The sequence below is a fragment of the Eucalyptus grandis genome, chromosome 5 (assembly GCF_016545825.1).
Source record: "Eucalyptus grandis isolate ANBG69807.140 chromosome 5, ASM1654582v1, whole genome shotgun sequence".
Taxonomy (NCBI): Eukaryota; Viridiplantae; Streptophyta; class Magnoliopsida; order Myrtales; family Myrtaceae; genus Eucalyptus; species Eucalyptus grandis.
The window spans coordinates 56,582,193-56,607,535 of NC_052616.1; the positions used below are offsets into that span (position 1 = coordinate 56,582,193).

A 25,343-nucleotide genomic window follows, 5' to 3' on the forward strand; every position below is an offset into this window, starting at 1 on the left:
GACAAGCAACAACAGGCCATAGAGTTGAAAGCAGAAAACAGTGAAGGGATCTTCGTCGATCATACGTGCTATTTTTCGTGAAACTGGGACAAGGGCAATTTGGTGAGCGGAAACGCTTTTTATCCTTTTGGAATGAGAATTCCAAGTCTAGTAAACTTACCGAACCGGAATTTTACACCAGTGGTCTAGAAGTAGTGGAAGAAAGGCAAAAGAAAAAGATCCACGTACCTTCAGATGTCGTAACCGGAGGAGGAGGCGGGGCCCGCACGGCGCGACATTGTAAAAGGGGTACGACTCGTACCTCACGTTGCAGCTCGGGGTGACTGTCGTCGCTCCTTCCTTCACCTCAAGAATATCAATCGCTGACAGGAGGCATCGTGTACAGGTTCTGCAAGCTCGTCATATTTATCTCTTCGCACGCTAATTTCTTCCCGGACGTGCTGCCTGAAGCCCTATAGGCAACGTCCCTCATGCTCTTTCCAAGTTGTTGCGTGAACCTGGCCCGTTCACTGATGTTCCTGGTGTTCATCGTTCTGGCAGGCTTCTCTTCCATGACGGAGAAGATGGACTGGTTCGAGCACCGCAACATGCATCTCTGGAGGATCTCCTGTTTTCCAGTGGACATGCAGTCGCTGCACGTGGTGGTGTCGAGGTCACCATGGCAGAAGAAGAGCCCGTAGGCCCGATCGGGAGGGTTTTGGCTGGCAGTGGCGTTGGCGAAGCCATTGGTGCTGTTGTTGGCGGCGGAGGAGAGGGAAGAGAGGAGGGCGTCGAGGGTGGATCGGTAGGTGGAGTTGGGAGTGAAGAGGGTGGTGTTATAGCAGTAGTGAGAGAGATATTCGCGCGCAGCTTCGGTACTGAAAATTTTGAAGAAGAAGAAGAACGAGAGAGAGAGAGGGAGACGGCGAAGCAAGATTTCATGGCTGGATCGATGATTGTATTGGCTATAACTAGATCGGCATGGAATTATAGCAACAATAATGTTCGAATTGCTGTCCCAAGAAGTATTGTCCGTTCTACAGGTTCCGTGCACTCGCACACCACGACTCCATTGACAAGTCTTGTGTAACTCTATGACGGATGTCAAGTTTGTAGACCCCACGTGTTTTAATTAATTAATTAATTAGATAAATAGAAACCAACAAATCTAAAACCACTTGTCGGGCGGAGGATTGGCCCCACCAGCTCCCGACTGAAATCTCCGCCGCGAGTGGAATTTATCGTTTTCCCTCTTGCGATCGCCCGTCGCTCGGTTAGTTGCGACCATTGACTCCTGAATTTTAATTGACAAATTTGTAACACACAATTAGATGGTTAAAATAAAGAAAAAGAGACCAACTTCCTTAGCTCAAATTCTTATCTCATAAATTGCATATTTCAACCCATCCGGTGCGTCAAAGAGAACTACAGAAAATTCGTGGATTTAGGAGTGTAGTTGTTCCTATGCCCATCCGATTGACATATAATTACTTCATTGTAGAGTAGCTCCCAGTCATTTATGATATGTCTGTAGTAATTCGTAGACCAGGATGGCAAATGAGAACAATGGCGTAATTTAGGTGAATGACTTAGTGTTGCGTAGACGATTCCGGGAGAGAGCGTTAAATCGTAACCAAGAAAAGGGAAGGTTGCAACCAACTAGCGCATTTTAAAAGGCCTGAGGCATTCCAATATACAAACATAATTCGGAATCTGTAGTGAAACAGCAAAGAAAACACGAAGACGCAGAAAGAATCAAAGGCATAGAGAAATGAATATTGCTTCTTTTCAGAGAATGTTGGCTACCGTTATCGGTCTTCATTGTATTTACCAGATTGCGAGATGCATGCCAGGCGAAACAACGAGGGAGATGGTTATTGTTTCTGTTTATACAGAATTCTGAGAGATTTTCGCATTAATGTCACCGGATCTGTGTATAACTATTATGGACATTATACGGCTTTCTATATCCAGTGCTATGGTCTTGCGGCTTGCAATGGTGCCCTTGCAAATATGATCGTACCAGGTGCTGGGACCATCATGGTCACGACGTGCTCCTAACGGAATGCACAGGAATCAGGGCTCAGCTCCATCTCGAAGATTGTAGAATGAGATAAGAGGTGTGCTTATTTACCGAATAAATCTTCCCTCTCTGAAAAATTGCTCTTTGTTCGTGGTTATTATATGAGAATCCTCCAATCTTCATGGTGTTACTGTTAGAATCTTTGAAGACGTAAAGCGATACGATAATGTTAAGTGTCATAGGGCATCGGCTATTGTCGTTGAAGATTTTTTGAAAAACGTCACCAAAAATTTTAGAGACTGCTCAATTGCCTGTCCCCAAAGGATAACAAAGATACGCTCATCCTTTCAAGTCTATGATGAGAAGATTGATAGAGTTAAGAATTTAGATACCGTGACAACTAATTGAAAAGATACACCGGTCAATCAAAGAAATAAGAAGACAAACAGATTTGTAAGTACTAGAATTTTGGAAAATATTGAGATGTCTCCATAATCATCTAAGTAGCGACCCAATGCTGAATGTTGAATGAGTAGTATCGAAAGAAGTAGATGGTCTATAATCAACACCATCAAAGGAATTCCCAACGTTAAGATCAACAACTTCTTAACTTTCGAAAGAAAATTAGACGTCTTAAATGGAGAATAAAAGTTGTTTGAAGCAGTGACGAAGCCACCATAGCGACCTCTTTGAAATTGTCAGATTGATGAGAAACAATAAAAAGCTACATATAATGTTTGGAAGACAAGGGCTGTAACATTTGGGTAAATGTTAGGTCTAAATGATTTCTTTAAAAATTAAGAAGGGTCTTTTTGGAAATGAAAAGTGGAGATACACTTTACTCTTTCTAATAGTAATGTATTTTTCAGAAGAGCCAAAAAGGCGTAATTCTGAGCACAAAATAATAGAATTATGCTAGATTTGAGAATTCTTTTGTGCCAAGATATCAGACATGACCGCAACAAATTTATTCATGATTTCACAAGAGAAATTACATTGACAATACAAATAGATAATCTTTGTCTGGAGCTATACTACTGACAAAGAATATAAAGACTTAAAATACTTGGATTTATAAACAACATCAAAACCCAACTAGTTTCAATAGTAAAGAAATGAGTAGTCTACTAGGTCAGCTAACGAACACTTGAATTTGATTATTTAGTCTACACAAGAGAAGTAACTAGATTGAGTCGTATAGAAGCACAATAATGTACAAATGCAGGATCGACTTATGATTCAGCCTCAAATAGTAACACAGTCTTAGACGAACCATACTGACATGTATAGACTCTTCTTTAAGCACTCCACCCTCGAAAGCAATTAATAGCTTATTCTCCAATTACATAGATGTTTGTTTATTATTAATAAATAATCTCAGTGGGAAGCCAAGCAATCTCGCTGTGAGACCACCCATAAATAAGGATTTCACTTCCACCGCCATTCACCGGGGGTACAATTCCGTAACCGACATGCCATTAGTCAACGAAGGCATAGCCCTTCCAGTGGATTGGTCCAATTCAAGCTCTTTCATTGGAATGCTCAATCTTTGTATTCTACTTCGAACAAAGAAGGCTGGATGTCGAGGCGATGGTGGAGTAATGGAATTGCTGCTGAGCATGAGAACTACAGTGGCCATGGTGGGTCTAATAGCCGGATCCTCTTGAATGCTTAGTAAGCAAATGTGCAAGCATCGAAGTACTTCATCTCTTGAATATGAATCCATGATAGCTGGGTCCAACACTTCTAAGGGCTTGCCGTCTCTCCATTGATTCCACGCCTATAAGAATTCGGAAAATTTTCTTAGAATTGCAGCATTAATTTGATTACTCATCACGCAATACATGTGAATCTTGCAAAAAACTATATTATGACCAAGGAACAGAATAATAATCATAAGTGTTTCTATAGGTTAAAGGATTAAGTTTTTTATTGAGGAATTAGAATTTAAATTTACAATGCTAGAAAGAGTGCGGTGTAAATGTTTGTTGTAGTAGCATAGTGAAACTTACATAACTAGCAAGATATTCACCCCCATCCAATTGGTGGTAAAAGTGATTTCTCTTGCCGCAAATGATTTCTAGAAGTAGTATGCCAAAACTATAAACATCGGATTTCACTGAGAACTCTCCATGCATTGCATATTCTGGAGACATGTAACCACTGCAAAAACAAACATTGACCACATGTAAATTGCAGATTTAGATTCATATCAAGTAGCATTCTTAAATAGATAAAATGAGCAAGTCCGGCATCTGATGAGAAAGTCATCTATTCAAAAACTAAGACTTACAAAGTCCCCACAATTTTATTTGTGCTAGCTTGAGTTTGATTAACTCCAAAAATTCTTGCCATGCCAAAATCTGAAATCTTCGGGATCATTTCACTATCTAACAAGATATTGCTACATTTTAAATCACGATGAATGATCCGGAGACGAGAATCTTCGTGTAGATAGAGCAATCCTCGAGCGATCCCAGATATTATTTTGTATCGTAATGGCCAATTCAATTGACCACTTTTTTGGGGATCTGCATCATTGCACCAAAACTCATTATGTGCAAGTATGTGGCATCTATTAAAAAAATCAAGGTCAATATATTTACTGTCTTCGATCAAAGGTAGCTTAACAAAAAATAAAATAAAACTACAATCATTTGAAAGAACGAAAAACATTTTAATTTCAAGGTTTCCATAGCTAGTGAAAGCTTGAATAGTTGATTTCAAGCAAATTATACATTCTCCATATAAGAGGGTTAACAACACCATACCAAATAAGAAGTAATCGAGGCTTTTATTTGGCACAAACTCATAGGCTAGTAGCTTTTCGTATCCTTCCAAGCAAAATCCGAGCAGTTGTACAAGGTTTCTATGTTGGAGCTTCGCAACTACTAGAACTTCATTCTTAAATTCTTCATCACCTTGTCTTGAGGTTTGAGATAACCTCTTCACCGCGATTTGTTGTCCATCAGGAAGTCTGCCCTAAAGATTTTGAATTTATTGTATCACAACTTCTTGAAACTAACATATAAACACCTTACATGTTTTTGTTTTTCTTTTTTGGCACCATTATGTTCAATTCATGTGTAAAGCATTCTTGATTGTTTCTAATATGTAATATGAACCTGAAAAACCTCACCAAATCCACCTTCACCCAACTTATTTGCAGGAGAGAAATAATTTGTCGCGGATTGTAATGTAGCCAAGTCAAATTGCAAGGACTCCTTAGTGGCAAGTTCATTTGCACCTGCATTACCAAAAAATGCAATTTGATTATCAAATTATATGAACACTGGCTAATAGTAGCGTTTATACTGTTTATAGTGTTTGGGAATATTATCACAATGAAGAGCCCTAGAGTGGACAGGCAAGGTTGTCCCTTTTAACTTTCTACTCTTGATTGGTCACGAAAGAAAGGAAAAAAAGAAAAAAATTGTTTATACTATCGTTAACAAAGCAACGGGATGAATCTCATGTCATGATCACTTCTTCATGTCGAATGTAGTGTTAATCTGTTAATTACAGTGCACATGCTATCTATGCTTGGAGGGAATTGCTAAACGATAGGAGCATTTTGAGATGTCGTCACGAGGTGTTGGGGTTTATTTCACATATGTTTGGAAAGACTGGTGATTGGTTTATAAGTGTGAGGGAAAACTTCACCCTTTGAGCTAATTTTTGCATAAAAGAAAACCAGAGACCACTTAACATCGGTATCAAAACCGATGGTTGGTGGCCCATTCCCAATATATATTAATGTTTAATGAATATTTCAAAGAAGGAATCCGGTGACTAACTCGGTTTCCAAACAGATAGGCATTATGGTGTAGAAACATGGGCTTCATGGTAGACTTCATGGTTTGGTTTGGAAATAGAGACCAAGGGTGAAGTTAGGTGTTAGAGATTCAAATTGAGATAAGTTGATGCTGAAGGATACCTAAATTGAGGGAGAGCAAACCTAACACTGGAGCTCACATGTCAATGAGAGATTATTAAGATACACATGTGAATTGTGTTAGAGAAGTCCCACATTAGATAATTGATGTGGTGTTGAGAGTTAATATATCCCAGTTGGCTTATAACTCATTGACTCAAGCTTTTGAGTGAAGGTGGGTACAACAGAATATATTGATGGGCTTGGACTTGGGCTATCTCTTGGAGATAACCTCAGGTGAAGGTATCGAACTTTTGTTGTACATTTCCAACACGTCGTTGGTCATGTCGAATCTTTATCTCTCTGGCACGACTCATGGCATCCTAATGGGATCTCGTTGGATGTATATCCAAGGTGAGTGGTTTATGAGTCTCTTCTGGTATGATTTGTGCTATAAATGGAAAAGGCCCAATGCGAGGTTTGAAGACTTGGTATCAATCTAGGCAGCTGTTTGTGGTTTAATTTTTTCAAAGTCTTCTTTGGCAGACCAAGATACTTGCACTGCTACTCCTTGCGACATTCTTAACTCTACTTCAGCTTGGGAGATTGTGAGGAAAAGAGTCACAATAGTTGAATGGAATCAGCTGATTTGACTTTCATCTAATTTGCTGAGGTTTGGATGCATATTTTGGTTGGTGATACAAGATAAGCTTGTTGAGTGATCTTGGGCCCTTCTCACTCCAAAAGGGAGAGATTTTCTTTGGTGTTTGGTAAAATTTAATAGAATTGTTGCATCTATTTATCTAGAAGGCCAAAAATGAGCTGTTTCATTTCCAAAGTATTCCTCTTACAGATGGAATTATAATTGCTTGTGTAGTCAAGTATAGTTGTGAAGGTTGAAAGAGCATGAAGAATCGGATCTTTGTCCTTGATCTTTTCCATTAAATATGCCACATTAATATCAAACGAACTCTTAATTTGTGTGATTAATATATATGATTTCTTACAAAAAATAAAGAAATTTCATTATATGCTCATTTATATGCTGTAGATAATTTACGAAAAAATAAAGGCAAACGATCGATTTACCACTTGTTCCTTTGACGGCTTCATACGTCTTCATTCCCTTTCTTCGAAGCAAACAACAAGTGAGAAAGAGAAGTACCATAACACTTCCAACAGAAACGGTAATGGCGATGATCGTCATGGTCGACTTGTTGCTTTTTCCTGCACGCATACCATTACATATGTGAGACAACTAATTTAAAAAACATTTTAGATGAAAGTGCGCTTAATATTTAAACATTCTAAGACTCTACTTCACTAGGTTGGAATTAGACCTAAGACTGACACATGAAGGTTGGCAATTTGACACGCAATAAGAGGCCTTGAGAGATTTGAATAGAGAGGTTAAACGGAAAAAAAAAATCTACGGTGAGAAACCCCTATTTCATCACCTATTAATGGGGAAATTAAATTCGAAGGAAGAGCATACTTAAGAGAAACATGTAAACCATTTGATCATTGGAACTATTATATGTTATAACCACTACTTGACCATCACTTGCAAACTCCACTGTGGCTCATTTACTCTGGTACTTGAGATGGTCTTGTTAGGGAAATCCCTTATGATGTTTTGAAGATGACAAAATAAATCAAAGGCTACTAACGTGTTTAATTGTTGAGTAACCAACTATGCATATGATAGAACATGTAAATGATATTATCAATGTCTAAAGACTGCCAGAAGACTGAACGTAACACATGTACAAAGTATATTATAAAGATTTCCAAACTTCTGTGTCAAAGTTTGAAGATTGCCAGACTTAAGTGTCAAAGTTTATTCTACATCAGAAGTCTGCCAACTCTGACAAATTCCAGACTAAACGTGAGTGAAGAACCAGAAGACAGATTCTATATTGAAGCTGAACTTATTTAGACTATGTTAAGACCTTAAAGCTAAATCTGTTCAGAAGCAGAATATGTTCAGACTTACATCTAGATTGTAAAGTCCGTTGCACTCAAATTCATATTGTAAAGTCTATTGCTCTCAGACTTTACATCAAGAACGAGACAGAACGTAACACAAGCCCTAAATGTATAACGGCTAGTAATCTAGTTTGGATTCTACATCAAGATTGATTTTATTGACGCAATCTAATTGATTGACAATTAGATCTTGAAGACAAGAACTTTCTATACAAAGAAACTCTACTTATGGAAACCGAGATTTTGTTTGTATGGGCGATCAGAATCAATTTGAGATTCTACTTTTGTAACTCAACGGCTACCAAATCTTTTTAATACAGATCTGTCTAATTGGTAGATTGGAAGACAATCCTCGAGATATTGTCCAACGGCTAATTTAGAAGTGGAGAAGTATTTAAGGAGATCAAGGACTGATGAGCAAGTAAGGGCGCGTTTGGTTGTGTTTTGTTTAAAAATTGTTCTAGGGAACAAATAGAAAAAAAGTGTTTATGTTCCGGGAACAATTTTTGAACAAAACAACGCGTTTGGTAAACTTGTTCCGGGAATAAAAATAAACAGAAACATGTTTGGTAAATTTGGATAATTTTTTTATTTCTTTTATTTTTTCTATTTTTTCTTATTTTTCCTTTTTTTTTTTTTTTTTTTTTCATTTTTTTTTCTTCTTTTGGCGGTCGCCGGCCAAGGCCTTGGCCGGCGACCGGCCGGCGAGGGTCGGCCTCGCCTTGATCCGCGAGCCGAGCTCGCCCAGCGGTGGCTCGCCGAGGCCGAGGCTCGCCGGCCGGCCGGCGAGCTTGGCCTCGCCCGATCCGGGCTAGATCGAGCTCGCCCGGGCCGGCGCGAGCCGACCCTCGCCCAGCTACGGCGAGCCTCGGCCTCGCCGGGGACGGCGAGCCGGCCTCGCCGGGGGCCGCGAGCCTTGCCATGGCTGGGTGAGGCCGCCGGCCCTCGTCGGCCGGTCGCCGGCCATGGCCGAGGCCGGCGACGGGCCAAAAGAAAAAAGAACAAGAAAATAAGAGAAAAAGAAAAAAAAAGTATTTCTCATTTGTGTTTGAAACAAGAAACACAAAATTTGTGTTTCTTGTTTCTGTTTCTTTTTTTGTTCCCGAACAGAAAAACAGAAAAAGTGTTTAAAAAAAAAAAAAGAACACAAACAAACGCAGCCTAAGAGTCGGAGTGTAGAATTTATAATTCCAAAGTTTGAGCAACCTTCGATCATACACTTGTCTTTGGTGAGCTTAAACATTTGTAATCGTGAGAGAAATACCAAATGAGTGACTTAATGAAATAGTGTGATCTACTACTAAGTGTTTGCACTCAAAGTTGTAATCTCTTGTTGATTGCATAGTGGAATCCAGTTAGAAGGCTGTTAGCGTGGGAGAGTAGACATAGACTTGATCTAAGTCGAACCACTATAAGCTTTGTGTTCTTATTCTCTCCCTTGAACTCCTTTATTTTGTTCGTAGTTCTATTTAACTGCTAAAGTTTGAACTTGCTTAAAGTCTGTTGTACTTCAGACTCAGTTTCAAAAGAAAAATATTTCTATTGTTTTTTGCGAATTTTTTTTTTCACACCTATTCACCCCTCTCTAGGTGTTCATATTAGCACTTTCAATTGGTATCAGAGCCAAGTACTCGGTTTATAAAAGTTTTTTTACTTTTGAGTTAAATATCTTTTATGGCTAGTATCTTGGCACTAGGACTTATAGAGGGACAAAACAACACCATGCCACCATATTTTAATTGAAAGGAATGCAACATGTGGAAGAACAAAATGAAGGCATTCCTAAGATCCAGAGATCCCTTGCAATGGGATGTTGTGAAAAAAAGAATCAATTCCACTGTTACATTCTGTATAGAGACAAATGAATTTATTTTGTTTGATTTTATACTCTAAGATTTTATCATATTTTGCCAAGTAAAAATCTGTTTTATGTAATATTAATTTATTATGCAAGATATTCTTAGATACTCAAGGATTTTATTATCTCTGTTTTTATCGTGCTATGACTAAGTGAGAATTTATTTTTCAAAATATCATTGTGCATAATATTCTTTCTTTAAATACTTTGTTATGATGACTTAAGAAAGAATATTTGTTTATCTATGGATTTTCTATTTTACTCTAATGAAATGGAAGGATCCAAATTGATGGATACCAAAAAGGAAATGAGTTGATTGCAGGAAATTCAATAAAGAAAGAATGATTGCGAATTTACGCAAATTTTGGTGCAATCAGAAAAATATCTTCTACGAAGATTGGTAATGAATTTTTTTTTTGTCAATGGTATATTTCAAACATATACCATGGGTAAGGGAATATTTTTTATCATCTCGCCTTACAAATTTCTACGTGCTTTTATCATAATTTTGGATGATTGTTTATTATATTGCAAATATCTTTTGTCATAAATATAAGGCATTGCAAGTTTTTACTTGATTTGGCACGTGATAGAAATATCATTTTTCTTTTTGCGAAATGCATCAATAATATATATCTGAGATTTATGCTCAAGGAAATCCTTTTGATCTTGAAAGATATTATTGCATATTTATGGATATTCTTGCTATATTTATAAAAGATATCTTATATCTAGCAAGTTTGATCCGCAAATCAAATGAAGATATTACGTAACTTTTTTTGCAAAGATTATTATCTATTATACAAGATTTTGCAGGTGGCAATAGAATCTTCCATATGAATTTTGGAAAGCTTGATCAAAAAATTGTGGAGATTCTGTACTATTTTTGGAGGCTTAAAGTTTTTGCAAATTGTTGGGAAAATCCCTTATGTGTTGTACGGAAGGTTGAATTCGAGAAGAGCTTGATTGGAGAAAATAAATTTTTGCCTCAAATTTCAAAATACAAATGATCGTTGTGGATATTGTTGGAAAAATATTCTGCTCAACGTGCACAAGCCACAATTAGTGCTATTCGCAAATATTGTCATGATGACGGGGGGAGAAAGCGAATCCAAGAGAAAGGAAATAATCGTGATCATCTCAAAAAGGCAAAAAATTGAGGGGGATCATTGATCAATTATGGAAAAATCTTTTGAATCGACAGATCTTGATTATTATGGAAAGAAGAAAAGGTAAATGTGTCAGAATTTAAGTTCTAAAAAATCCAGTTAGTGCATCTTTTATTACATTTTGTCATTAGCAAATCTTTTATTGATATCATCATTTTATTATGACAAAAAGGATAAGTGAATTTTATAATACATTCGTGATTTTTATTGTATATTTGCAGATATATATGATCAAAGTGAGCTATATTGCATATCTTTAATATTCAATTTACTTTATAAAAGCTGATTTTTTGGAAATTGTGTTTCATGCAAGATATTTGTTATCATTTTATATTCTCTACGTGATACTATTTCTATTGTTATCGCTTTTTGATTATGACAAAAAGATGGAGAGAATATAAATATGCATATGTGTTGATATTTATTGAGCTGCGAATATCTTTACATATATAATTATATGCTCAATCTATTTGCTGCTATCTTGAATTACATTATTTTTTTATATTTATTGATTTATTATTATCTTTAAAAGCGTGATTACACATCTTCATATTCAGATATTGTTTTGTCATCATAAAAAATGGGGAGATTGTTAGGGAAATCCCTTTTGATGTTTTGAGGATGACAAAATAAATCAAAGGCTATTAACATGTTTAATTGTTGAGTAACAGATTATGCAGATGATAGAACATGTAAATGATATTGTCAATGTCTGAAGACTGCCGGAAGACTGTACGTAATACATGTCCAAAGTATATTATGAAGATTTCCAAATTTCTGTGTCAAAGTTTGAAGATTACCAGACTTGAGTGTCCAAGTCTGTTCTACATCAGAAGTCTGCCAACTTTGATAAATTCCAGACTGAATGTGAATGAAGAACCAGAAGACAGATTCTACGCTGAAGCTGAACTTATTCAGACTGTGTTTAGACCTTAAAGCTAAATTTGTTCAGAAGCAAAATATGTTCAGACTTACATCTATATTGTATAGTCTATTGCACTCAAACTCAGATTGTAAAGTCTATTACTCTCAGACTTTACATCCAGAACGAGACAAAACATAACACAAGCCCTAAATGTATAATGGCTAGTGATCTGGTTTGGATTCTACATTAAGATTGATTTTATTGACGTTATCTAATTGATTGATAATTAGATCTTGAAGACAAGAACTTTCTATATGAAGAAGCTCTACTTATGGAAACCAAGATTCTGTTTGTATGGGCGATCAAAATCAATTTGGGATTCTATTTTTGTCACTCAACGGCTACCAAATCTTCTTGATACAGATCTGTCAAATGAGTAAATTCGAAGACAATCCTCGAGATATTGTCCAACGGCTAATTTGGAAGTGGAGAAGTATTTAAGGAGATCAAGGACCAATAAGCAAGTAAAAGACGGAGCGTAGAAGTTATAATTCCAAAGTCTAAGCAACCTTCGATCACACACTTATCTTTGGTGAGCTTAAACGTTTGTGATCATGAGAGAAATACCAAATGAGTGATTTAGTGAGATCGTGTGATCTTCTACTAAGTGTTTGCACTCAAAGTTGTAATTTCTTGTTGATTGCATAGTGAAATCCAGCTAGAAGGCTATTAGCGTGGGAGAGTGGACGTAGGATTGATCTAAGCCGAACCACTATAAACCTTGTGTTCTTATTCTCTTCCTTGAACACCTTTATTTTGTTCGTAGTTCTATTTAACTGCTAAAGTTTGAACTTGCTCAAAGTTTATTGTACTTCAGACTCAGTTTCAAAAGAAAAATATTTCAACTGTTCTTTGCTAAAAAATTTCTTCACACCTATTTGCCCCCATCTAGGTGTTCATACTAGCACTTTCAGGTCTCTCTGTAGTGGCTTACCTCATCATTACATTGACCATTCCGGATATCGGACCTCTATATATGTTATTTTCTTTACACACATTCACCCCCATCTAGGTGTTCATACTAGCACTTTCAGGTCTCTCTTACATATGTTATTTTCAGACTTTATATTTTTCTCTATCTCAAATAACCAAATCTTGCATCATATCATGTGCCAAATCATCTTTTTCACGGCTTCTTTTGTCACTCCCTAGAAACAAGGAAATCGTAGTGCGCCCCTTAGAAGGATATCAGTGAAATTTTGGCAGAGATGCCAATAACTTCTTGCCTTGTTGCTCATTAGAAAGGGCTTCATTTTTGTTCTTCAAGTCCATCGTGAATTTGTTAAACTCATCCAAATGAGCTTTCATTGATGTGCCTTCAGCCACCCATAATTGAAACATCCTTCTTAGCATATGCAAAAGACTATTCACACCTTTCATAAGGTAAAGTGACCCAAATTTTGACAATAATGTTGCCACATCCTTCTCTTTCCACTTCAATCAACACCTCATCTGACACATTCAATAGGATTATTATCTTCTACTTCTCCATCAACTCTCGACCACTTTCATCACTTCCGGTAACTTAACCTTGCCATCCAACGGATTCACCAAACTTTGGATTGTTAACATGGCATACATCTTAATGCTCCACAACCCAAAATTATTCTTTCTAATGAGCTTCTCAATCTCACGTCTTGCTCAGACATAATTATAAATAAAGTATTCCAAACAATGATCATGCAAAAGCCCTAAATCGATTCTAGAAATCCTAACTTTGATATAAATTGATGTAAAATGACACAGTAGTTAATGGATCATAAAGTTTAATATCAATCTGAGATAACTAAATTGTTTGAAAAACTACCTGTGTATTTTGATGATTCTGAAACTATCCTTAGTTTAATATCTACTAGATAAATGAAAATGTTTAATGTGGTTAGGTCGTGATAAATTTCGGAAGGCTTTGACAATATCGTTGGTCTCCTTGTAGTTCAATTAAAGACGTTTACAAGGATGACGACCTTGACAAAAGCAAAACAATTTTTAATAAGTGGATATTACCATGATAGAATCCAGAAAAAATTGATCATGAGCGACTTTTTTTTTAACGCTGTCAAATGTTTACAAATTTTTATTTTTGTGGTGATATCACCGTTAAAATATTTCTTACAATTTTTCTTTTATATACTAGCAATGGGGTGACCAGATGAAACCAAAAAAAAAACCTTATTAAAGATTTGCAAAAATAAAATCACATTTACATTTCCCAATGTGAAAATTTAAAAAGATGAAATTTAATTAAATCAAAATACTGCATACAATATCATTTTTTTAAATGATAGTTAGTTTATTTATTTCAGATTGATAAAATTAATATCATTCATGAAGTGTCTGCGGAAAAAATAACAACATGCCTCGATGTGTATACATTTTTATGTCACTTTTTTTTTTTTTAAATTGTACTTTTAGATATTCCTATAGCATTAAACACAAACTTGGTGGACAGGTAACGTTGTTATTTCCTAAGTCAAGATCTTGCTTCATGATAAAGCGAAAAGAGTTAGGAAGAAAAACATACGTTAACTCTAAAAGCAATTATGCTAGAAATAAAGAGAAGAGAAGACAAACAAGAACATAAGTAAGACTATTCTTCGGTGCAACATGGAAAATTCGTTTTGACTCTATGCGCCAAATTTATCACAATTTGAGTTATAACGTGCTTATTGGAGTCACAATGCGACATATGTGGGGTCATCATTATCAATGGATCAACACAAGTTCATAGGTTTTTATTGTCGGAGAAATAAGTGAATCTAAAGAGTAAGTGTAAAACAAGATTTAATACAAGTGGTTTGATATACTCTTAATTTAAGGATTATAATTACTGGTTCTCGCAAATCAATGTTGTGTATAGCCACTTGTGCAAAAAAATTTCATACAGAGTTTAAGTAATTATTTTGGCCCACTGGATTCAATCTAATAAAAAGGAGAGTTTGCACGGTGGAAGACAAGTGATGCTAACGCAAATGTACCTGTAGGTCCGGTCATCGGAGCGGGAGGCGGAGGTGCTGGAGCAAGAAGCCGAGGCGGAGGTGCTGGAGCAGGAGCCGGAGGCGGAGGCGCCGGAAGGGCTGAGGCGTTATAAAAGGGGGAGTTTTCGTACCTCACGTTGCAGCTCGGACTGACCACCCTCCACCCTTGCTTCCCTTGTACCAGTTTACGGATCGCGTACCGAAGACACGCGGCACAGTCTGACGTTGTCAAGTCCGGAGTGCATTGGGCGAATGAGTACAACTTCTGCGAGCTCGTGAGGTCCCTCTGTGCCACTGCGACCTTCTTCCCTGACCCGCCAGTTGAAGCCCTCGTGGCGACGTCATTCAGGGTTGAATTCAGGAGCTCCATGAACAGGGTTACGTCGGTGACGTTGTTGGGGTTGTACGCAAAGATAGACGGCTCATCCGCCATGACCGAGAAGATATACGCGTTCGAATACCTCAGCATGCACTCACCGTACCATATCACAGAGACTCGCTGGTTGGGGCATCTTTCGAGGATATCCTGTTTTCCAAAGGCCACGCAGTCACTGCACATGACGGTGCCAAGGTCACCACGGCAAAGGAAGAGCCCATACGCCCGGTCCGGAGGGTTTTGGCCTGCGGTGGCGTTGGCGAAGCCGTTGGTGCTGTTGGAGGCGGCGGAGGAGAGGGAAGAGAGGAGGGCGTCGAGGTTGGACTGGTAGGTGGAGTTGGGAGTGAAGAGGGTGGCGTTCGAGCAATCATGACGTAGATATTCGGGCACCAGTCCATTACTGAAAGTTTTGATGAAGAAGAAGAAGAGAGAGGGAGATGGTGAAGCAAGATTTCATGGTTGGATCGATGATTGTATGGCTATAGCTAGATCGGCATGGAATTATAGGAACAACAATGTTTGAATTGTCAATTCTACACGTTGTATGCACTTGCTCGCCACGTCTCCATCGACAAGTCTTGTATAACTTTACGATGGATGTGAAGTTGGGAGACCCCTTGTACTTTAATTAATTAGATAAATAGAAAGTAAATTAAACTAAGACCACTTGTGGTAAGAAAATAATAGGTAGTCCAGCAGGATTCAACGGCCGAGCACGATTCAACGGCCGACACATGGCGCCGCGTGGCACGTGTCGCCGCTGTAAAACACTGTCCAGATCTTAGGAAATAGGAAGGAAAAGAAAATGGAAATTAGGAGCTAGGCTCACCTTAGATCAAACGACAGAAAGGAATCTCGCTATGGCTGCGACCGGTTCTGGCCGCCCCGCCAAGATAGGGCCGGTCGTTGGTGCCAGCCCAATTTCATTTTCTCTCTCCTCTGTATAAGTGCGATTCATCACCACCTCTTTTATTTTTTTTATGCATTCTCGTTCCGAGTGAAATGGAAAGTCGTCTTTTTCTTTCCTTATTTATTTATTTATTTATTTTGCTTTTGTCTGGGATTGGAGGAGAACATGTGCATAGATATATAAATACAGATATATGTACATTTTAACTTTCAGTGAGAAGCCGACAACGATGCCGTAGGTCGCCGTTCGGGGGTGGGGAAATTATAGGCTCTGTCGTTGACCGGAGAGGGTTTTGGGTGATCCTCCTCTGCGGAGGCAAAGCCCTTGGCGACCACATGGGTTATCCATGAATAGTGGAGAGAGAGAGAGGGAAAACGCTTTGTCCGTGGAACCACTCGCACCACGTGGCGCAACATGTCGATTGCTGAATGGCGTTGGACTAAAGTGACATGAAGGAGCTGGACTACCTAATATTTTTTCAAAATTAAATTAAAAAAGTTAATTGTTTATGTAAAAATATTTGAAAAATAAAAAATATATGCATTGCCATATCCGACAAAAATTGCAACGGATGGTAAATCAATAATATTTTAGGATAATCAAGACAATATGTAATACATTCCAAATAGAACTTACTAATATGCTAATAATATTAAAATTTTGATTGGACATAACTACACTACCTCGGCTCGCCCTAGCAACCTGCATAATAAATTTTTGTGGCAGTTGCACTCTGTGTCATCGCATATGTCATGTCCCATCATCATTTGAAATATATGCAAAATTTTGCAGATGCTATTTATACAATGCATGACAGCCTTGGTCTCAGATTTCTTTAATCTTGAATGAGTCTTATATTCCGATGCCTCTTCCTCTTGGTCAACTATCCGAATAAGGTAAATTGATGTTCAAACGGGCCATATGTTATCTGGCCGGATTGGTGACGTGAAGTGTAAGAGTTTCTGAAGTTGCAAATGTCAATTGACAAGAGGTTTGCGAATTGTGATTCATGAATGCCTCGTACAGAACCGGTGCTTCACTCATAGGCTGATTGTGTGTGTGTGTTTTTTTTTTTTCATTTCTTTTGTGTAGTCGTTGTTCACCGGCTAGACAATATAGCCATTAGTCACTAGCTATCGGTCAGTGGAGATTTTATTTAAACTGAAAAAATAATTCAATTAATTTAGGAAAATTAACAAAAAGACACTTATTAATGTAAGGAAAAATAAATACAAGTACATCTTCAATTTTTGGAAAAAGAAAATACACGTACAAGTGCTTTGACAATGATTAAAAACAAATTATAATGAAGAAGATACCTAATTTATTTGGCGTATTCAGTGATGTGCCCCTCACTATAATTTATATGATAAAATGTCGTGGTTGTCCTCTTCTTTGCGTTGGGCATGTGCACAAGATTAATTTTTTGCTGAATCGATTATGCTTGCAAACAGTCATTATTTACAGTCAAGTTGTACCTACTATCTTTTTTTTATCCATTGACTAGTATTGAAGGTGGATTCTTATGGGACCCTAGACCTTGTGGAGAGTAAGTCACAAGCCATGGTGGAAAGAATCGGGAAACAGGAGACTCTACTCTACCACCACCTTAGAATGTTGATATTTTTTTCACAAACTCTTTGAATGTACTTGGAGTAGTTCATTGTCAAATACATCTCGATTTCATTTGTAGATGAAGATGAAGAGCTAGCAAAAGCTGGTGGGTATTTTTCTTTTTGTGAAGCGATAGCCATATAGATTTCCAGGCATTTCTCCTTTATACATCTTATACATGAAATTCCACTCATTTTTACGTTTAATCTAATATGTGATGGTGCCCTTTTGGGATTTGCTTCATTTGGATGCCACGCCAATGAGTCTTTTGTTTAAGAACTCTTAAGTATTAATAGTATCGTCATGTTTTTTACCGAAAAAAATGTGATGGTGCCAACATTACTTTAAAACTAGGGATGTTGCCCATGTTTTGCTTGTGCTAGTATAGAAGTCGCTAAACTAGGTGGTCTCTGAGGATTTCCTTGTGGGTTTGACCTAACAGCACTCTGATATCCATGTCGCACTGAGCCAACCCTCACTTGCGACCTCTCTTGTGGGCAATTTCTCCTAAGATGACCCACTTGTCCACAACCAAAACATTTTAGTTGTCCCACACAAGGTCCTGGGCCATGGCGTCCATTACACTTCTGACAAACACCAGGCTGATAAGGTGCTTTCCCTATATTCAAACCACTCCTTGCCCCTCCAAAATTCCCAAAGTTACTTTTCTTCTTCACATTCCAGGTCTAACCTTGATCAGGATAAGGTCTCTTCCCTTTCTCACATCATTAAAATTCAACGGTTTCTTAAACTCGACCGCTCTCTCAACAGCCTCCTGCTCCATTAACCGTGCCCTTTCATAAATCTCATTATAATCTCTTATGTTCAAAGGCACCGGTTGCTTTCTAATGTCGGTCCTCGGCCACTTTCAGAATCTCTTAGCCTTCTCTTCCTGATCCTCAATCAATCTAGAAGCATATCTAGACAATTCAGAAAATCTAGCCTCATACTGATCTACCGTCAATCCTTTTCGTTCTAACTGAGCAAATTCGGTAATCTTCCTATCCTTAGCACAATCAGAGAAACGCTTCCTATTGAAATCTCTAACAAACTCCTCCCAGCTCACATCGCCTCGGTGGAAAGATTATGTCCTTCGGCTCTCCACCAAAACTTCGCATTTCCCTCCAACGGTACTCTGCTAAAACTATTTTCTCAGCACGCGCAGTCCAATAGCCGGAAAATTCGTTCCATCCCATCAATCCATTGCTCCGCCTCCTCAGGACTTCTCATTCCATTGAACTTAAGTGGTTTTAGCTTCAGAAACTGCTCCACTAGTCCTTGAGTATGGCGTTATGCTCCGGGCTATTGCTGTGCTTGCCTCCCCATCAAATTTCCAATATTGGCTAATGCCTGCAGGATATCTTCCATTCGGGGTTCAGCCCTTGCAGCAGAGGCTTCAGCCCTCGATGGATGAGCACTTCCAGCTCGCACCATGACTTTCCCCCCAATTTCCAAGCATTGCCTCAGGAATAATCTGAGACTCACTGCCTCCATTCAAAGCAATTACTATCACTACATAAGTAACATATACATGTTACTGGTACCTAAAAGCAACTTAGAATGAATTACTAGGGATCTACGAGTGAATTCTCATCACCCGTTGTTCAATTATTTCGTTTTATATCCTATGGTGTGCATTGTCATCATGTTCCTCAATTTCCAAATGAAGCTCCTTATCACTCCACCTATAACCATTCGTTCTGATACCAAAAAGGGCGGCTGTGGCACCCCGAACCCATCATAGGTCACCACCAGCGCCAATGTTACACCTTATTACCTTTCTCCTTAGAAGAAGCGTCGTAATTCATAGACACATTTAAAAAAACAAAAAAACAAAACGGTCCCAACGCAACTCATTAGCGAAAGCAAATTTAAACATCACCATCTCCCCCCTACCAACCATGATACAAATACACACCACTAATTATCATGATTTTATAGACAAGCCACGACACTTTATTTACATATATTTTCAAGATGAGACTTCTTTCGGGTCGGTACATCAAAAAGGAAAAGCTAGGACTCAGCCATGTCCAACATAAAACCTCAAAAGAACCCTCGACCCTCTACATCACATGTGTACAACCTCCATCATATGTGTCGGCTAACTATCCAAAAAGAAACAGCCCCTACTCATCATGCACAGGCCTCACACCCATTCTGGTGCGTCAGGCGGCGGCGGTGGCAGCATCCCTCTCATCACCCCATCACGGCAAACGTGGACGGAAACAAACTCTTGGACAATCGGGCCCCCAACCAGGCCTATGTCGTATGAGACAAAACAGCGCATACGTATGTAGGTGAGTCCAGGTACAAAAGGACAGCTGAACTCCTCACACTCTACCTCGACGTCGGACGGTAACCCATAAAACGCACCACGCGTGACGGCATAAAGCGGTATATTGCTAATCTGAAATGTTAGTCCCCAAAAGGGTGAGTACAACCACTCAGCAGATAGAGAATCCAATAACAACTCAATGCATCATGCAAATCATACATGCATTGCAGGCGTTACTTACCTTGAAGCCATGCGCATACTATCATGCATCATCATATCAATTATAACACATACATGTGTATCATCATCGTATCATACATGTCATCATCATCATGACATCACCACATTACACATGTCATCATCATCATGGCATCATTATATAATTTATCATCATCATCATCATCGTTATGCATATCATCATGCATATCATCATGCCACATCATATATCATCATCATGCATATCATGCATGTCATGCTATGGGTGATCATCATTATTTCACATCACATATCATCATCATCATCCTCATCATCATGCATATCATCATGCATATCATATATCATCATCATTATCATCATCATGCATATCATCATGCATATCATATATCATCATCATTATCATCATCATGCATATCATCATACATATCATGCCATGGTTTAATTTCCACTTTTAGCTTTCAATTTGATCACCACATCACCCATTCCTCAAGTCATCAATTTCATCATCCCCTTGGGCAAAGACCTCCGAGGCTTTCGGCATTCAGCCATTCCAGGCCACCGGGCATCCGGCCCCCCACATTCCGGGCATCTCGCATCCCAACTGGCATCACGAGGCATTCCCTTCGAGCAGAAACCTCCGACAGGGCTTCCGGCATTTACACTCCTTGGCCGGGCATTCCGCACCCCAATCCTGGCATCGCGAGGCATTCCCTTCAAGCAGAAACCTCCGACAAGGCTTCCAGCACCCCCATGTTCCGGGCATCTGGAATCTCCCAGGGCCATCCAGCAATGCATCTCTATACATTCCGGGCATTATCCTCCATCACAACCACCTCCTCATTTATCATTATCCACATTTACCATTATTTTGATCTCAATTTAACATGGCATATGGCGTGACATCAAACAAGTCATACTTGGCATATGATTCACACATGCATCACAATTCAATGTCATACATACACCAATATCTTATCATACATGCTACTTGGATATGTTATACATCAAGATGTCCTCTACAAGTTTCATGAATATATCTAGGTCAAATAACCAGAATATAGTCATCATTTAGGTCCTTGAAGTCTCGGGTATCTCGGAATACATCACAAGAATCATCATCTTCAAGATCTAGTCGATTTACCAGGTTATACTTTGTTAATTTCACTTCAAATTTGATTATGTTGTAGTTTAAGATATTCCCTACAACTTTCATGAAGAAATATAAGTGAGATTCTCATCACAAACCAACATGCAATCACGAATCCAGCAAGAGGTCAGTAAAAACTCTCCAGATCTGAGGTCTCCGTAGGATGAGACTTGAACCCCTCAAATCTCCATCATTTTCCACGAAATTTTAGTATGTTGTAATACAATATGTTATATACAACTTTCATGAAGGAATCAAAGCCAAAATCGGACTCTAAACACACATGCAAGCTCAAACAACATTCTGACTCACATGATCCGAGCAAGAACAGTCATGCGATTCAAGTATAAGCCAATCACACCTTGGTTTTTCTCACTTAAACACCCAAATATTTAACATGCAAACAACATTCAAGCATGCAAGAGAAGCTAGAGGACTCCCACTTGCCTCTAGACCGGTCGGTCGACGGCGTAAGGCGGCGAACACGGCGGCACACGGCGGACGGACGGCGGTTCCTCCTCCTCTCTCTCGGCCGTTCCCCCTTTCTCTCGCACGATCTCTCTCTCTCTCTCCCTCTCTCTCGGCCAAATGAGAAATCCAGCCACCCTCTCTCTCTCTTCCCTCTTATACCCCTAAACTCTCATCATTTGTAATCATTGCATGCCACTTAAATTAGCCAATGCATGGCATCCTAGTCTAGGCCTATGCATGAGAGTCTTGTGCCACTTGTCTTATGGACTTTTGGGCTTGGGCCTCCTCTTCTTGGGCCTTCTTTTGTGGCCGACGGCCACATCTCCTTGGGCCTAAATGGGCCGGTGACAGCCCCCTTCCATGGGCTTCTATTGGGCCGACTAGCTTGGCCCATCAAGGCTTCAGCCAATGGGGCTAAGGTCCATCCCAAAAATTGACTTTTTCCCTTTTTTTTTTTGAATTTCTTCTTTAAATATTTTTAAATTTCAATTTTCATCTTGGCCAAAGTCTTGGGGCATCTTCCTATTCAAATTTAATTTATAAAGTACATGGCCAAGCATAGATAATTAATCTATCAAATTTAAATTTTCACAATCATATGCACAAATCATCTAATTAAAAGACTAATGGCTAAAGCATAAGCCATGTAAATTTTTATCACCTAATTAGAGACTTTAACACACCTTATGGCTTGTCATTGAATTTTTGGATGCCACACTGTGCCCTCTAATTTCAAGGCGTCATTCTCTTATTTTTGCCAATCTAGATTATCTAGTACATACTGTTAGTGAATTAGCATCGATAACGTTGAGTAAACCCATCGTCCACTACGCAAGGAGTCCACTACTTTCCTTAGAGATCAGAATTGCTATAAATAATAGAATTTCCATTCTATTTTCCACCTTTCCACCACATATTCTTCGGTTTGATTTCTAATGAACTTAACTAGAATTTAGACCTTTCAAAAGCATTAACTTAAGTGAACAACAACCTGCATCGTTTTACTTCCAAATTCAGCGTTGATCCTTTCAGTGATTTTATCACCTAGGTTGTGGATCCGTCATCAAAGCTTCATTTATTGATGTTGTTGTTGAGCCATTAATAGGTATAGTCAACACTTCTCTACCACTGGCATCTGTCAAATATGCAGGCCGTGTCAACGTTGGGAGGGTTGGCCTTTGGTTCACCAACACTAAAACCACCAATGATATGTTTGGTTGTCTCAATACGCTCTCTTGAACACATAGCAACACAATGTGGATGCATCTTAAGACGCATTTGGTAATGTTTCTATTCTTGGGAATAAGTTAAGTTTAGAAATAATTTTTTCTATTTATGTTCCTTAGATAAGTTTCTGAGTATTTGAACGCGTTTGATAATTGCATAAAATTTTTATTCCCAGAATAGAAAAAAAAAACAGGAATGTGTTTGGCATGACTTTCAAAAAAAAAGTTGACATATAATTTCTTTTAATTTTTTGAGATTTTTCTATTTTTTCTTTTCTTTTTTTTCCTCTTTTCTTGTTCCTCCTCTAGTTGATTCTTTGGGTCTCGGCGATGGTTGGCAACTAGCCAAGGACAAGAGCTGGCAATCTCATTAGCCTCAAGGAGCCTCACCTCACCCAACCGCCGCAAGATCGGCTTTGCCTCGGCCACAACGAGTCTCGACCTCGCCCAGCCAAGGGAGGCCAACCTCGCCTAGCCACAATGAGGTCGTTGGATCTCATCTTTGGCCAGTCACTGACCATTGCTAAGGCCTAGCGACTAGCTAGAGTAGGAGGAAGAAGAAAAGAAAAGAAGAAAAATGACTTGTTTAAGAAATTATTCTTGGGAATAAAGAAATAAAATTTTATTACCTCTTATTTTTATTCCAAATCTATTCCCTAGCCACCAATCTATTCCGGGAAAAAGAAAAATTAGCGATCCGGCACATGTGCTGAACTTCAAAGAAATTGATGTAGACAACTGAGTTTCGTATGTTGAGAAACCGATGCAAATCATGAAACAAAAAGAGTGTGTCTTTTGTAATAAAGTCATTCAGGTTTCTTATAAAGTGTCAATACCCACATCTTTTTTTATGCTTAGGTACTAGGGGTGAGCGATTTCAGGTTTCTTATAGGTTCCACTTGGAACTTGAAACCTACCATTTGGTATATGTTTCTCAGTTTTTAGAACTTGGAACCTACCCATTAGAACCAAGAACCTAGAACCTACCCTGTCATAGGTTCCAGGTTCCAACATGTCTTTTTTTTCATTTTTAGTTTTAAAAAAATGGAAATGAATATAACATCAATAATAAAGTTAAATTGCAACATACAAAGAAAGAAATAATCAAGGCTTTTATTTGGCATAAACTCGTAGACCAATAGCTTTTCGTCTCCCTTCAAGTAAAATCTGAATAGTCATACAAGGTTTCTATGTTGAAGCTTCGCAACTAATAGAACTTCATTCTTAAATTCATCATCACCATGTCTTGAGCTTTGAGATAGCCTCTACTCCACAATTGTTTGTCCATTAAGAAGTCCACCCTTTGCATTTATCATTTAATTCCTCGTTACAACTTCTTAAAAATTAACTTTAAAAAGCTTTAAATATCTTTTTCTTCGACATCATTATGTTCAATCCAAATGTAAAGCATTCTTGATTGTTTCTAACTATAATCTAATACATACCTAGAATCACCCAATCCACCTTCACCCAACTTGCTTTCATGAGAGAAATCATTTATCGTGGCTTGTATAATAGCCAAGTCAAATTGGAATGACTCCACAATAATAACTTCGTTTGCACCTGCATTACCAAACAACTCAAGTTATATATCAAATTACATCGACAATGGCTCTTAATGGCATTTATAGGGTCTCCAGTGCTTAGGAACATTGTCACAATGAAGACCACTAGATTAGACTACCATGGTTGTGTCGCCCTCCCCCAAAGCAATCTTCACTCTCTTGATTAGTCATGAAGAAAAAAAACAAACAAACAAACAAAATCATCAATGCTATAGGAAACAAAGGAATGAGATGAATCTTGTATCACAATCACTTCTTTAGGCTGAGGTAGTGTTAGGTATGTTAATGGCAGTTCAAATGCTACCTTAGCTTGGAGGGAATTGTTAAAGAATAAGAGTATTTTGAGGCCTCGTTATGTGGCAGTTAATGGTAAATCTATCTCACTCCAGTATGACTCATGGCCTCCTAATGGCATACTACTAGATGTTTACCCAAGCAGAGTAGTTGATGATTCTGTTCTTTCTCTGAATTGCAAAAGTGGCTATCTAATTTTATACTCATTTAGAAATGGCCCAATAACAAGTTTGAAGACTTGGTATCACCCAAGCAATTTTTTATGGTGAATTTTTTGTAGATCTTCTTGGGAAGACAATAGATACTTGCACTGCTGCTTCAAGTAACATTCTTACCTCTGCTTAGGTTGGGGGATTGTTAGGAATAGAGGCACAAGAGTTGAATGGCATTAATAATTTGGCTTCAAGTAACATTCTTACCATAAAACAATTGTCGATCACAAACCCATATCTTG

The 25,343-nt window shown here is 38.4% G+C and overlaps 1 protein-coding gene across 1 annotated transcript; it reads right to left on the reverse strand.

The window, feature by feature from the left end:
* Positions 1-3,371: 3,371 nt before the first annotated feature.
* Positions 3,372-18,476, reverse strand: LOC104447654 (cysteine-rich receptor-like protein kinase 10). The gene is made up of 9 exons (XM_039313947.1): positions 18,370-18,476; positions 14,793-15,568; positions 9,072-9,089; positions 6,966-7,103; positions 5,128-5,249; positions 4,774-4,984; positions 4,296-4,533; positions 4,015-4,165; positions 3,372-3,782 (listed from the first exon to the last, which is right to left on the reverse strand). Exons 1-9 carry the CDS (start codon positions 18,474-18,476, stop codon positions 3,447-3,449), a joined length of 2,097 nt encoding a protein of 698 aa, XP_039169881.1. The 3' UTR covers positions 3,372-3,446.
* Positions 18,477-25,343: the final 6,867 nt, after the last annotated feature.

What these genes read in the sequence shown, in the direction of transcription:
- LOC104447654 (XM_039313947.1), bottom strand. Translation starts at nt 18,476, where the DNA reads ATGGAGCAGGAGGCTGTTGAGAGAGCGGTCGAGTTTAAGAAACCGTTG. An exon ending in ATCAAGGTTAGACCTGGAAT is followed by an intron (nt 15,569 to 18,369) that starts GTGAAGAAGAAA and finishes CAAAACTTTCAG; the next exon opens with TAATGGACTGGTGCCCGAAT. An exon ending in GTGAATATCTTGCTAGTTAT is followed by an intron (nt 3,783 to 4,014) that starts GTAAGTTTCACT and finishes GAATTCTTATAG; the next exon opens with GCGTGGAATCAATGGAGAGA.